This window comes from Dunckerocampus dactyliophorus, chromosome 21 (genome assembly GCF_027744805.1).
Source record: "Dunckerocampus dactyliophorus isolate RoL2022-P2 chromosome 21, RoL_Ddac_1.1, whole genome shotgun sequence".
Taxonomy (NCBI): Eukaryota; Metazoa; Chordata; class Actinopteri; order Syngnathiformes; family Syngnathidae; genus Dunckerocampus; species Dunckerocampus dactyliophorus.
In genome coordinates this window covers 12,523,779-12,539,713 of record NC_072839.1, presented here as the reverse complement: position 1 = coordinate 12,539,713, position 15,935 = coordinate 12,523,779, and the positions used below count along the sequence as shown (strand labels likewise).

At 45.1% G+C, this 15,935-nt stretch overlaps 2 protein-coding genes across 2 annotated transcripts in view; both read left to right on the top strand.

The window, feature by feature from the left end:
* LOC129174285 (protein disulfide-isomerase TMX3-like) overlaps window positions 1–15,935 on the top strand; it is a 145,491-nt gene that overhangs the window by 109,310 nt on the left and 20,246 nt on the right. The gene's annotated exons all lie outside the window — the stretch shown is intronic.
* LOC129174283 (dermatan-sulfate epimerase-like protein) lies at window positions 1,123–9,441 on the top strand. Its single transcript, XM_054766112.1, has one exon. It carries the CDS (start codon window positions 1,984–1,986, stop codon window positions 5,593–5,595), a length of 3,612 nt encoding a protein of 1,203 aa, XP_054622087.1. The 5' UTR covers window positions 1,123–1,983; the 3' UTR covers window positions 5,596–9,441.

Sequence of the window (15,935 nt, the reverse complement as noted above, 5' to 3'; positions counted from 1 at the left end):
CAAAATATTACGAGATAAAATTCTTAATCGAATGAGAATAAAAGTCGCAATTTTACGAGAAAAATAATAACATTTTTGCAGAATTTCACCTATATCACAAAACTGAAATGTTTTTTTCTGAGCATGTTTCTTGGGTTGGTGGCCCTTGCACCAACGTAACCACATTGAACAGGGAGTACGCCTGTGCTGCTTTTTTCCGCTACCAATCCACTACATCGCATTAACTTTGCCTTCTATTGTTGTTGTCACATTTCTCCTTTTTTACCCCGGCATTCGCATATTTTTAAGGTTCTGCAGTATCATTTTTAAAGTTCACATGGCCAGAAGGAACTTGTGCGCAGAAGCGTAACAACCTTGCTAGCATGCTTTTAAATGTGCAACTAAGATGGAAATGCAATCCCTCCAGAAATAGCGTGCCAAAAGGCTCAAAGGAAAGAAATGAATAGAGGACTATGTGCTTTTTAATGTGTCTTGATGCTGAGGGCGTACTCACACTAAGCCATTTGTACCGTGCTGGACTTGGGTACAAATGGATCATTTGGAGTTTGTGTATTTTATTTCTATAAGGAATTGTGTCGCTTAGCATGGAGAACCTGGAAGGTGCTGTCGCATTCTTGTCATCGCATGACTCGATGTCGTGCGTGTGCATGGAATTGTGCCAGGCCCTAGCCGCTCTCTTTCAATCGTGCCAAAAGAGGGGAAGCGTGTGGCCTGGGCACGATTGATTGCGCTCACACTAGACAAACATCCCGCACCTTAGGTGTTAAGTGGGCCCAGCGCCGGTCGAGTGTGAGTACACTCCTCAAATGATATGCAAATGTGTCTGTGAGCAACATAGGAGCTCATTCTATGTAAATGCTATTATCTTCCAATATCACATCCAGGGTATTATTTGATATACAACATATTTTACGCAGGTAATTATTCATGTGAACATTTTGGAAGCAATATGTGTTCGGTCTTTGAATAAATGGAGTGTATTGTGAAATGGTGAGGGCATAACATGCACATTTTTTTAACATTAGTGTGAATGACGTGGGTATCAAAAAAGCTACATTGTGGCACCACTTGTTTGATTCCCAGCTTTGCTCTGTGGCCTTAATGCTCCGAGCAAGTACACACACACACACACACACACACACGCACACACACACACACAGAGCGAGCTCTTGGTGCCACAGCTCCCTCTAGCGGATGCTCTGTGCAACATTTTCCAGCGGTTCCACTCGCCTGGAAAACAATCAAAGTGTTGTACAGTGTAGCGGACGACGGCGCAGAAAGCACACATGTACGCAGTGTCAGTGTGTGTAGTGCGTGTGTATGTGTGTGAGTGAGTGAGTGTGTGTGTGTGTGTGTGTTAGTACACGCCAGCACACGTCGACCCAACACCTTTGCTGCTGCGTGGATCTGGAATATTCATCATCCTCCTCTTCATCCTCATCTGGGAGGCTGATTTACTGTTTCCTGCGCACAATGTGGGGAAAAAGGAATACTTGGGGAGTGACGACAACTTTCCTGCCTATCCGAGGCGTATAAACGAGCAGCGGCAGAAGCAAGATTCAAACGGAGAAGCGGCGACTGGTGAGCCAACCGGCCGCTCGCGGTGCTCTGCAGCCCGGGGAAGGGAGCGATGTCGCCCGCGGAGGAGCGTCGCTCGCCGGGGATCGGCTCCACAGATGCTGCGGCTCGGTCGGGCTGTTCGCGGTGCCTTTGGGCGCCACTGACGGGACCAGACACTGACTGGGGCTGACTGTTTGTGCAAAAACGACACGAGGAGGATATTAACTTTTGCAGACGAGTGGAGATATTTTTTTGTGCTCTATGAGAAGTGACACATACATGCCCTGTATTTAAGAACATGTTTTTTCAGCATTAATGTGCAAACATATGGAAAGTGCACAAGTTTTTTTTGACAAGAGGACTCATTTCCTGGACTTTTCACAATGGGACATTACATAGTTTATTGAAATCTTGAACACCATCATGGCAGTGAACTGGACTCTATTTGCTCTCTTTTTACTTCCACTCTGGATGGTGGCGGCAGCTTTTTCGGGGCTGCTTAACGCCACAGACAATGACTTTTTTCAGGATGACTTGCTGCAGGTCAAGCCGGCCCCCGACAGAGTGGCCAAGCATACAGCGTCTGCCCATCCCAACCTGTATTTTGGCCAAGGGGACGTGTCGCTCATGAGGCAGAGGTCCTCCACCACCCACAGCCACATATTTAAAGTCATCCGTGCGGCTGCCTTCACCATGTTGTCCAACGCTCCCTATTACAGTCCGCCCGCCAAACACGAGGTGTTTAAAAGCAAGTGGAATGAGATTTATGGGAACAACCTACCTCCCCTGGCTCTGTACTGCCTCCTGGTACCAGAGGACTCTGCTGCCCTGCAGTTCCTCATCAAGTTCATGGACAGGATGGCGGAATACCCAGACTGGAAGGTGACCCCTGCACCCAACGATGAGGTTCCTGTGGCGCACTCTCTCACAGGGTTTGCCACGGCCTATGACTTTGTTTATGCCTACTTGGACAATACACGGAAGGATGTTTACCTCAAGAAAATCCGCTCTGTGACAGAGGAGATGTTTGAGCTCTCCAAGTACCGGGGGTGGGGCAAACAGTACCTCCACAATCATCAGACCACCAACATACTGGCCATCCTAATTGGAGCCATAGTGGTGGGTTCACATGACGACCAGGAGTCTATGATGTGGAAACAAGTGGCTGTGAACTACATGGAGAAAACCATGTTTCTGCTAAATCACATTGTCGATGGCACGTTGGACGAGGGGGTCGCCTACGGGAGCTACACAGCCAAGTCCATCACGCAATACATCTTCTTGGCACAGCGGCACTTCAGCATCGACAGCACACAGAACAACTGGCTGCAAAAACACTTTTGGTTCTACTACTCCACCGTCTTGCCCGGCTTTCAAAGGACGGTGGGCGTCGCCGACTCCAACTACAACTGGTTCTACGGGCCCGAGAGCCAGCTGGTGTTCCTGGACGCCTTCGTCATGAGGAACGGCACGGGCAACTGGCTGGCTCAGCAGATTCGGAAGCACCGACCCAAGGACGGCCCCATGGGGCAGTCGTCGTCTCAGCGCTGGGTCACACTCCACACAGAGTACATCTGGTACGACGCCCGCCTCATCCCGCAACCTCCACAAGACTTTGGCAAAGCCAGGATGCATATTTTCTCCAACTGGGGCGTTGTTACCTACGGAGCCGGGCTGCCGAGCGGTCAAGGTAACACTTTTGTGTCCTTTAAGTCTGGCAAGCTGGGTGGCCGTGCAGTCTACGACATGGTCCACGAGAAGCCGTACACCTGGTTGGACGGCTGGAATAGTTTTAACCCAGGTCATGAGCACCCAGACCAGAATTCTTTCACATTCGCCCCCAACGGACAAGTGTTTGTAGCAGAGGCACTTTACGGGCCAAAGTTGACCTATCTTAACAATGTGCTGGTGTTTAGTCCTTCTCCTACCAGTCAATGTAACGCGCCGTGGGAAGGCCAGATGGGGGAGTGTGGCAAATGGCTGCACTGGAATGATAAAGGAGTGGGCGACACCAGGGGGGAAGTGATCACGGCGGCGGCACATGGGGACACCATGTTTGTGAGCGGGGAAGCGGCACTGGCGTACTCGTCCGCCATGAGACTGAAGAGCGTGTACAGAGCTCTGGTTCTGCTCAACACCCAAACGCTGGTGGTGCTCGACCACGTGGAAAAGGAGGCTGATTCGCCCTTGAAGTCGCTCAGCGCTTTTTTCCATAACCTCGATATTGACTTTAAATATGTCCCTTTCCGCTTCATGGACAGGTACAATGGTGCAATGATGGACGTGTGGGACGCCCACTATAAAATGTTTTGGTTTGACAGCCAGGGCCGCAGTCCAGATACTCGCATACAGGAGGCAGAACAGTCGGCAGAGTTTAAGAAAAGATGGACTCAGTATGTTAATGTGACGTTCCCAATGACAGGCACTGTTAGCAGAGCAGCGTATGTCTTTCATGGACCATATGTCAAAGTCTCCAACTGTAAATTTATAGATGCCAGCAAGAATGGCGTGACACTCTCTTTAACTATCAATAACACAGAGCGGCTAGTGTCCATAGCGACAAATTACAAAGATATTGGTGCGAGGTTGGATTATTTAGGGTACGGCGGTCACGGTAAGATAGAGGATCGATATCAAATCACTCGATTCGGCCTCGGCACGCAAGTGCTGCCCAAGCAAACCAGCAATGGCAATCAGTTTTTTGACTTTGTCTTCACACTCAATGTGATGGCAGGTTTACTCCTCTGCGTGGCCGCCGCCTTCCTCGCCGTGCAGAGAAAGTTTTACGACATCTGCTTCAGGCTGCGCCGGCTGATGCGTTACGCCCTCCTCACTGTGCTCATCCTGTGGCTCGTCGAGCTGCTCTTTGTGTCCAACAGCTGCGATCAGCTCCTCTGTGGGGTGAAATGGAAAGGCAGGGGCGGCCAGAGTGAAGTCAACCAACAAGTCAGACTGCACGACCAGCGCCAGCTCCCCCTCCCCACCATCCTCATCACAACCCTGCCCGGCTCGGGGTCGGACATACTCAAGCACCTTTTCTACAACAGCACAGACTTTGTTTACATCAGGGTTCCCACTGAGCACGTCGACATTCCGGAGACGGAGTTTGACTTTGATTCCTTTGTGGATGCCTGTGAGTGGTCGCGTGCGGAGGCCGAGCAAGGACGCTTTAAGATGATCCAAGGCTGGCTGCATTCGCTGGCCCGCAACACCAAGCTCCACCTGCAGAACATTCAGCTGGCAGAGGGTGGCTCGGCCAGCCTGCCCCAGCAAGGCGCCTCTCTCCAGAACAAAAAGAAAAGTACAAGGCGGAGGGAGTCTGTGCGAGCCAGCCTCGACAGAGATGCGGAGTACATCAGGGCGATGAGACACCACCTGGCTGAGTACCCAAACAGCCGCGTTGTCCTTAACATGCGCAGTGGGAGCTGGGCGCTGAAACTGCCTTTTATTCGGGAGGTTGTGGGACCTTCCATGAAGACCATCTATGTGCTGAGGGACCCTCGAGCGTGGATTTATCTCATGTTGTACAAGAGCCAACCCAGCTTGTACTCCCTGAAGAACATCCCTCAGCACCTTTCCTTGATATTCAAGAAGGATGCCGTCAGGGATGGCTGCCCGAGCGTGGCGCCAGAATTTAACACCCTCAGGAATCTGCTGGCTCATTCCGAGAGCGACCCGGTGGTGATACTGGCTCACCTGTGGCTGGCTCACACCGGCGCTGTGCTTAGGATCAGCCAGAGCCTCCCCGAGGACTCCTATCTCCAAGTGCGCTTTGAGGACATGGTCAATTTCCCCCGGGAGACGGCGGAGGGCATCCACGCCTTCCTGGGGGTGCCGTTGTCGCCCGCCGCGCTCAACCAGCTGCAGTTCACCACCTCCACCAACTTGTACAACCTCCTCTACGAGGGGGACATTTCCCCGGCCAACATCGACATGTGGCGGCACAAAATGCAGCAGAGAGACGTGAAGCTGGTGGAGGACATATGCGGGGGCGTGATGAAGAGGCTGGGTTACGCCCGGTTGCCAGCTAACTGATTTGCACTGATTTGAAACTTGACATGTTGCAATTTGGGTGGAACTGGGTGGGGGGCTCCTGTGTCTTAATGGGATGTATGCTGTGCAGCAACAGGTGTTTACGTCAAGGTTCCATTTTATATTAAAATGGACGTGCGGGCGCTTACTGGGGCAATTCTGTCTTAAATGTGTGTCAAATTATTGTTCCTGTGAGTCTTAAGAGACCATTTTTTTTAGTCCTTAATCTGTGATGTCACGTGTAAAGATCATGTTTGAGCACTGCTGAGGGATGTACTGTGTATGATGGAGATAACAAATATTTATTGACTATTTTTGTTTTATTTTGACGAGGGCCGTCATGCTGCTTCCCTTTAAAAACGTGCGCAGAGAAAAATACGCTTTAGTGCTACATGAATTGTATTTAGGGGTTTTATTTGAAGTCTAAATGCACTTTTGACTCCATTTGGGACGTAGGCTAATCATGTACGTACGTCACCATCATGTCAGAGGACATACACACCTCCTAAAAGAAAGAAGTGTGAAGTATTCCTGGCTTCCAAAGACACACATCCCAAAGGAGCGGGCATGATTATGATTATTCAGACTCCCTTTGGCATTTATTGAATTAGATCAGAGGGAAGTGCTTAACGGGGATCAAACTGGAAAGAAAAGGAGAGGCGCTGTTAGCTGTGACACATTTCCAGTCAAAGCAATTTTCCAAAGCATCCCCCCTCAGCGGCTCGCATTAATCTGCAAAATGTCACAAATGAGGCGTTTGGCTGCTGAGGCGTGGAGGAAACGCAAACAGTTTCCATTTCCTGCCTCGCTCAATCAGACTTCTAATGATCTATTTTTTTTCCTAATATTCTAGAGAAGGGAGGTGTGTTTTTATCGTGTGTATTTGTGCGACTTTTCAAGTCCATCCACAGCGCCTCGCTTTGTGTTTGTGCCGCTTGTTGACTTTTTCTGGGACATCTCCTCTTGCTTCTGTGGCCTTGAATGATCACAACGGTTGTCCTGCACGGTACTGAGATGATGTAGTGGGAAATAAATTCATCAATATGTGAGCCAACCCTCTGCTTGGTTTGTGCATCGCTTTTCATTAGCTTGCATGCGTTTCGCTGTTATACTCATTAGCACGGGCCACCTGCACAGCCTAATGAGGTCCAAAACTGCTGGTGTTTCTAATATTTAGCCTTGAGAGGGTGGAAGTGTTGCAAATGCCTCAATAAAGTGGACATTATTATCTTTATCTCTGAAAATTTTGAGTTGGATGTCATTAGATACCTAATGTTTTGTACAGTAACTGTGTTTTGGGCCTGTTATGGCAGACATTAATGCTCACATGCAGGTTTGCTACGCTTGTCGTGCTACTTTAAGGCGAAAAGTGGTGCCCCAAGTGGTGGTGTAAAAAAAAAAAAAGCCAATAAATAATAACAATAGGACAGAATATAGCACACAATAACTCTAGATACAGTATAAGCAACATTTACACTCTGCAATAACTATTAATTGGGCATTGTTTAACATTTGAATGAATGTGAGCTTTTCCATTTGAAGTGTTCATAGTAGTAACTAGTTATGATAGAATCATAATGAAGGTTCATTTTTTTCTCCAATTTTGTAGCGCCCCCTGGAGGCTACGGCGCCCTTATGGGCCAGCCGGCTATGAGGCAGAACCATACAATTTCTTCAAAAAGAACAAATCCTAATGTATCATTATAATGATGAATACATTTGTAGAAATATGGAAAGCACCCTGGAAGCAAAAAAAAAAAAATCATGTAATGTGAAAAAATTTTAAAACAACACAAAAAACAGTTTCTTCTTTGTCGCTCCTGCGTAAACTCTTGCTGGAAACGCCTCAGGTGAATATTTCCTCTGACGAATCTCGACTTGTTCTAGACTTTTTTTTTTAATCGTGTCATGTGGCCGCACCCTACCTTCCTCACATTCTGTACGCTCTATAACTTTGAATATTAGGTGCACCCGCACAACCCAATGATCAGCTTGCAACTATTCATCGAACAATATTTGTATTATTGTGTGTCGGCTCTGATGTGCTTGTCCTGGTGTGGACACTTTGGTATTAGTTATTCATTTACGAAGGCTGGTGTGACGTTATTGGTGATCTGCCTGCAGGCATTTCAAACAGGGATAATGTCGGTGGACTTTTTTTTTTTTTTAGTAGGGCAAGGTAACGAGTCTCCACCTCATCCGTCGTCGATGTGACTTAAATGTTTTTAAATCCAAAGTTGCATGGCGAGGGTGGAAAAATGAATCACAAGACGGTGATTTACAGATGTTAAGTGAATCTAATCATTTATTGTGCAAGTTGGACGTAACCAGTGGAGCGTGCTTCTGTGTCTCTGAGGTAGCCGCAGGTGAGCCACTTTAAAAATGAGACTTCCTCGTTCCGTCTTTATCTATCAGTCCCCGGGAGTGCCTCTCCATCGCCGTCAGCTCATTAATTAACCTTTGCTGCAGCTGCCATCCATCAGCGTTTCACCCTGACGCTGGGAGATGAGCCACAGTGAAGCTGGCGGGCCGCAAACAATCGAGAAACGACGTCTGCGGGTCATCTCGTGCCGTGTTCGGATGCAGCAGCAATCGCCATCGGTAATAATAATCAACCTGGAATATAAGCGACGTGAAGCGAGGGCTGGTGCTGTGCTGTTGAATGTTAAAGCAAAAGCACTGATTTGTGACCATCTTCCGGGAACGCCTCCCGACCAAATAAATTAGCATTAAAAAAACAAAACAACGTGAGGTTCAGCCGCTAGGGTTGCTCTGCTTTTATGTGCTCCGGCTGCCAGTTGAGAGTACAACATGCGAGGTTGTGTGTTGTTCCGAGGGCGTAAGATTAAATCCAGCTGGCCTGGGCTGGCAGGCGAGCAGGGGAGCGGCCCGCTTTCCCGCAATGACACAAACCTTCATTACGGCCCGCCAGATACCAGAACCCTAAATCTTACAACTGGTGCCCAAAAGGCCGCTGCAGCCAGCCGAGACCGTGTCCTACATTAAAAAAAATTTAAAAAAAAACATGACAAACGTTTCTGTGTTTCAGCAATTTCAAGCATTGATGGCTAATTAGTGGAACTTGTGTTTGGAGGAGGAGGAACTGCTGCTTTAAATGTGGAAGATGACAACACAACGGCTTCCAGACAAAAAATCCATGCAGGAACGCTCCTCCCGCCTGTGCACACTGGCTCCTCACGAACACCAAAAAACTGCCAATTTATGAAGTCAACTCACCTCCATCTGTTTACAGAAGTCAACTTTCAAGTGTATCGTCACAGTCAAAAGTTTTTAAAATATGTATTTAAAAACAATGAAAAGGAAATATTTGCTTTTCATTTGGGCAGTGATGCTGTAAAAGTAAAATGTGCACCACACTTGTCATGGGACATTGCTATAGAAACATACTGAAACATACTGAAACAGCTTGCATAGCAGGATAGATTTGCCATCCACTGCAGATTCTGTTTACACGTGATCAATCTACTTCTCATATACGCCCTCAAATATGCCAATATGTGAATATGCTAGCCTACGATTGCCATCAAACAACTCCAAAAGTATGACAGATGTGCTTTTTCTTATCAGTGTAAGCCGAGTATCCCACGTTTCAGACAAAGTTATCATACAAGTCACTTCATTAAGCATCTTTTTTGGCGCGTTTAGGTGGCCTTTTTAAAAATGTATTGATGCTCATGTAGCTAGAAAATGGTGCTAAATGTCATGCTTAACGTTTTCTTTTTAACAATATCATAAGACAGGGATATCGAACTCTTATTTCGCTGAGTGTGGTTGGTATTGGGAGTGACGCTGGCCTCCAGCATGCTTTGCGGTACTTGTTTAGTAAAAAGTTGCTCAAGTTACGTGTTTAGTTAAGCTAGTTGTTTATGTGTGTAGTAAATATTACATGTTGTGCTGTCATTTTTGTGTTGACACCGCGATTGTAGTAAGTGCCGGACTGAATACTTGATGCAGCCTCGTCTCACCCAGACTCCACCTCCAGAGGCCCACAGTTGAGTTGAGTTTCAGACCCTGGTGTAGAATACCAAAAGCATTTTTAGAGTATTTCATGTCTGTGTGTATTAGTCACGTTTTTATCTCCAGAGTTGCAGGGTGCTGTACGTGGTTCATTGTGAGGTCAGCAAAAGTGTTCCATTACATGGGGAAGCATGGGGAAACGTGTGCAACATTTTTCGAGGCGTTAGCACAGCTCACTTCCTGTTTACATTTGCCGCTCGCGCTGGCTCAGCGTTTTATTATGTAAGGTGGCAGCTGAGCACACATGCATGCAAACAGCGCAGCTTTTCAGAACGTATTAATACACACGCACGGCACACTGATGTGTTTCACATCAAGCGATGAGTCGGCAGCAAAGGGAAGAAAACTAAATATAAAATGTGAGGTGAGTGAGAAAGTGTTTGCTTCAGGGAAGTAAAAGGACGGAGAGACACACCGAATAAGCGCCACTGCTAACAACATGAATTCAGCTTCATGAACAACCTGTTCCCACCAGATGGCGCTGTTTTTATTACACAATGGAACCTTGGTTAGCGTCAGTCATTTGTTCCAGAAGGTCCGACTAACGGAATCGGACACTAACTGAATCAAATTTTCCCCAAAGAAATCATGTAAATCCAATTAATCCTTTCCAGAAAGCCAAAAATGTTAACACAAAACATATTTTTATAGTTGAACATGCAGAAAACAATTCCAGATGCGTATGAATCCATATAAAAGATGAATGAAAGGCATAAATGAACATTGAAGCTTCCTTTTACCATCACTGAAGACGTGATTGACGTGACGATACGGCGGCGAGACACCGCATGGGCACCATCTTCCTGTTTTGCAATGAGTTATTTCTGGAATCCAATCATTTTCTAATGTCAGAAACCCAAAATGGAGCCAAAGAAAGTTGCAAGTGCCATCATTTAGAAAAATAATGTGAAAAAAATTGAATTCAGGAAATAACCAAACAGGAAAGTGCTGTCTGTGTGGTGTCTCGCTGCCGCATCCAGTCTTTGGGAGCCGTCACATCAAGAATCACATTTCAATGAAGGTAAAAGTAACCTTAAAAGTTCATTTATCTCTTTCATTTGTCATTATTTGTATTTAGAATTGTTTTACGCATTTGTTAACATTTTTGACAGTTACCCAACCGCTGTTAGCATAGGTAGGACTTGCATTTCCGGTTGCCATTTTGTTAGCAGGCTGCCTTCTTTGTAAGAAGCTTAGGGATCAGGCAGTGTATTAATAATGCAACAAGACACACGCCGTGTTGTACGCTAACCGGAGCACGTATGTAAACCGAGGCAAAAATTTTGACATTGACATTTTTGACGTTAACTGAAAAACACGCTAACTGGAGCTGACGCTAACCGAGGTCCCAACGTATTCAGTTGAGAGCAGTGCGTTATCATCCTTTCCCGTTGTCTTTGGGAGTCACTTGGCTTATACGGCCCCGTGATTTCCGCCTAGCAACAAGTCAACGTGGCAAAGAAAAAGTACACTCCTCCACCATCATTGGACGCATTACCTTAACGACCCGTCGCCTGCTGGTGAGCTGAGCGGTGACAAACGTTGGTGTCGTCCCTCCGGCCCGCGCTGCCTCATTAAATGGCTGCAGAAGAGTGACTGGCTGCGGGGGCGATGCATTATTGATGAGGCGTGCTTGATTAATTGAAAATATCCTGGGCAGCAGGGGGCGGGCGAGTAGGTGTGTGCGTTTAAGTGGTTCTGGATTGCGGGAACAACTTAATCACTTTTCTTCATTGTTATTCCACACACACTCACGGCTGATTGACTGTACAGTGTATGTAACCGTAGGTATGAAAAATGAACAATTTGTCACATGATTACTGTTCTGCTCCTGAACCGCTGCACACAAAAGGGTGAATATTTGGCAAAACGTGCACCCCTACTGCGTTGCCTGGGCTATTTTCTCGGAAACCCCATAAGTCGGGTTGACTTGCTCAAGGTGGTCTACCACTCTAACTTTAGGGTGTTTCGCCGAATCACCATGAAATTTGGCACACACCTTCAGGACGCTGACAAGCACGTGTGTGTCAAATTTGAGCAAGATTGGCTGAAAAACATGGCCGCCATCCAGCAAAATATCCTGTCGGGGTAAAAATATCTCTGGTTGGGTTGACTTGCTCAGTGTGCTCGACCACTGTATAACTTTATAGTGTTTAGCCGAATCACCGTGAAATTTGGTACACACATTTAGGGCGCTGACAAGCACGCGTGTGTCAAATTTGACCAAGATCGGTTGAAAAACATGGCTGCTATTGAGCAAAATACCTTAAAAAATGCACATTTGTCAATGAACATTTGTCTAATTATCATGAAACTCGTGAGGATATGTTTATTCCATGTATGCTAGCATGCCTCCCAAAGCATTTTGACCACAACCCATAGGGGGCGCCACAAAGTCACTACGCCGGCCCTTCTGAGATCCAGTTATAGCTCTTCAGCCGGAGGCGAGTGGTTGACGTGCAATTCTCTGTCAAAACGCTAGGGGCAGTGTTTTCCTGCGACTCAGCAACCACAACTCTTTCCTTTTTGACTACTTGTAGCTATTTAGTTCCTGGTCAAGTATTGAACAATGTCAACCGAAGGGATAAAACTATCGTATTAAAGGATACAAGTGCCACTTTCATGTTTGGAAACCATGAAGAACTTAAATATGTTTCAAGAAAAAACTGCATCTCAGCTTTGTGATACAAGTATAGGTGAAAAAGCATATTAGTATGAACTTCGCTCTTTCTCTTTTTGTTGGTTTTTTCCACATATTAAAATTTTGTTCTTAAATAATCTTTGTAACTTTTATTTTGTAATATTATGACCTTATTCCCATAATATTTTGACTTTGTTCCCATAATATTAGAACTTTCCCCAACCTAATTTTGGAAAAAAAAGACTTTTTTCTTTCTCACATTAAAACTTAAACAAATAACGTACATTTTTTAATATTTCAGCTTTGTGCTACGAAAATGACATTATTTTTACTTAGTTTTTCCTCATCAAATTACACCTTTTTTGCCTCATTTGAATAAAACTATTTCAACATTCGTTTGATTTTTTCCCCCAAAAATTCCAACTTTATTTTGTTTTGTTTGTTTATCATAATATGACCTAAAAAAATGTCTTTTTTCTTAAATATTCCAGCGTAATGCTACGAAAATTTGTTTTCCTTTATTATGTTACTCGTGTAAAATTACAGCTTTTTTTCGTCAGATTGAAACATAACTTTTTTTGTTAATATTTTCATTTCATTCTTGTAAAATTGTTGCTGTTTTTTGGTTTTGTTTTGGTCTTCTGGTTAAATTATATTTTTTTGAATGTGCCAGGCGCCCTTACAAAAACAGCCATGGGCTGCAAATGGCCCACGGGCCGCACTTTGGCCCTCCCTGGCTGGGACGCTCCTCAACTTGCTCCATTGTTGACTTTTTCAAGCTTCCGCGAGAGGGAAGAACCAGAAATGATGTACGAAGAAAATTTGTCAAATCACAGCGGTGCTGTCTGTGTCGCCGTTGACGCAAAGTTAGAAGGTGGAGGTGCACGCCAAGCTCCGCCAGAGGGTTTGGAGGGGGCGGAGACTGTGGCGCGGGAGCCTTTTAGTCAGCTCAGGTTTGAAAATCCAGAAGCGAGTCCCAATCAATTATTTTGATAAACACCAAACTTTGCAGTACGGCGACATCAACATGTCTGATGTTTCAAAGCAGAACACTCGGGAATGTGACGAGTCTCAGCGAGCGTCGCATAACGACTCCCTGAGCTGACGACGCCTTCGCTGTTGCTGTTTATGCTCTCATTTATGCTCTCTGGAGATGCGACACATAAACATGTCACAAATGCAGGAGGTGCGCGGTCTCTTTATTGGCAGCGTTCATCATCATCAATATCAGCACCACTATCATCATTGTTATTAATATCATTGGTGTTCGTCTTGATTGTGTGATGTTTGGTCTCCCGTAGACAAAGAATCCAACTGTTGCTGTGTTGCAACTCATTTGCACCTTTTCAAACGCCAGCTTCCCTCTTTTGAACGCTGCTCTGTTTGAAGTGAATAAAGCAGTTCATTAAATGCGTGTCCTTCTGTGAAACAGGCAACGTTATCATTTGTGCCTTCACTCGGCTGCTTCGTTTTTATATGTGTGACTTTTGTTTGTTTCAAAAAAGGAAAAGTGCGATCATTAAAATGTCAGGGAGCCTCACTGAGTGAAAAGAAAACCTCGCCTTCTGGTGGTCTTATGACAATTTAGTCAATTAAAACGGCAGTACATTTAGTCTTAACTAAATTATAGAAATAAATGGTTGGTTGGTGGACATTTTTGTTGAGCAAAAATAATTGATTACGTCTCGAAAGCAGCAATGGCGGACTGCAGCGTTGCTGTTTTGTTTTGTTCTTCTCCGCCCTCAGAGCGTTCCAGTTTAATGTCAACAAAGTCATGGCTGACGACGTAATGATGTACAGTCGGGGTTAATTGGTTCCAGACTAAACCACGATAAGTTCATTCATGAATAAATGGAATATTTCTGTAGTTATGGCATAGAAAACATTTATGATCTTCTAAATAAGTTTTTTTTTATATTTTTCGAGCCCTCTAGACGTGAAATAACACCCCTATAGTCACCTTTACGTTTGTATTACATAAACAGAGAAAATGAGACACAACTAAGGTAACGTAGACTTACATGTGAGCTATTGTGTCATCCTTGTATTGAAATTCAGTGTGGAAGTGGTAAGTTTTTGCCTTCTTAAGTTGAGAAGAAATACATTTGAGGCTAACTGGTTAGCTCGCTGGGCTTGCAAGCGAGACGGCATCTCGAGTCCCTGCAGCTATAAGAGCTGCGCAATGTATCGTAAACAATGAAAAGGAGCGCAAAGGTGACTCTGGGGTGTTATTTCATGTCTACAGGGCTTTAATAATGTTTAAAACCGTATTTACAAAGTCAGAAACGGGTTTTCTGTGATCTAACGATGAAAAAATTTGTTTATAACGGTTGTTTATAACGCAATCCCGCCAACTACTGGCTTGGCATGCGTATCTCAATGTTGTACTTGGGGAGTGTGGGAGGTTTTTTGTGTTTATATGTGACAGTTTTCAACAGTGCAAGGCTAAAACTCCAGTACCCTGAACATAAACAACCTTTTCGCTGCTCCAAATGAAGTATTTCTTGAACAAACTACCTCCCTTGTATAGTTAAAGAAGAGTCATTTGTTACAAGCCAGTGCAGCTCATCAAATGTGTTTTTATCCGCCCCCTGCTGCCGCCTTTAAAGACCGCTTGCTTCCCATGTCGGTATTTGCTCACAGCTCCCAAGCATCACCATATGAAGTCGTGGCCTTCTGCTGGAAATTCCACTGAGAATTTCATTTACCAGCGCTTTGAGCAGCCGCTGGCTTGATAAAGCACGCGTATTCTCGCGTATTCTCCTTTATTGACATTTCAAGTATTTTCTCTCAAGGACGAGCTCATGCGATAAAGACGAGGGAATGAAAAAACCTTCCCAACTTGGCGCTTAGGAGGCTGCTGATAGAAGTCATTCAATCAGGTCCAAGTCACCGGAAACGATGTCACTTGAATTCAAACAAAGATGCTTGATTTGTATTTCTCGTCTGGTAATTTGCTCCATCACAGCAGATACTTAAATATCTGATCATTCCATTTCCTGATTTGATGTCATCTTTGATCAAGTTTTTCTTCTTTTTTTTCTCGATCTTCATCCCAGCCATCCAGGCTGATCACGGCGCCAGCTCTTGGCAGACGTAATGTCAATATCAACCCAGTTAGCTGTTTTCTCTGCTCGCCGTGCCAATTTACTGTAGACTCTCATCAGGGTTATTGGCAGCCACGCCGCGCTAATATTTAAAGGGGGATGGAGGGAAAGGAAACAAGTAAAAGAGGTCATTTGCCTGTTCGGAGAAAGTTCTCATTAGCAGGAGCCAATATCTTGACGGTGACGAACAAGTAGGCTTTTAAATAATGAATCGGTCAGTCGATTGCGCTGTACAGAAACACCTTTTTTATGTTTATCTCTGGAGACATTTTCAAATGTACGTGCAACCATGAAACAGACATTTTGTTCATCTCACTTCATATCACGTCATAATAAACGGGTTCGCTTCACAAAATAAAACAACCAAGGCAAGACAGGAGAGATAAGAGAAATAAGAAAATAGAATAAGAATAAATAAATAAATACGGAACTGATCACGTCAATTTGTAGTGCAATGATGCATCATAAGGTCATAAGTCCAGTCCTGGCAGGCTTTCAGTGGAGCGGGGCGGTGATAGTAATCTGCCACTGAAACTGCTCTTCTGTCAGGAGGTGAT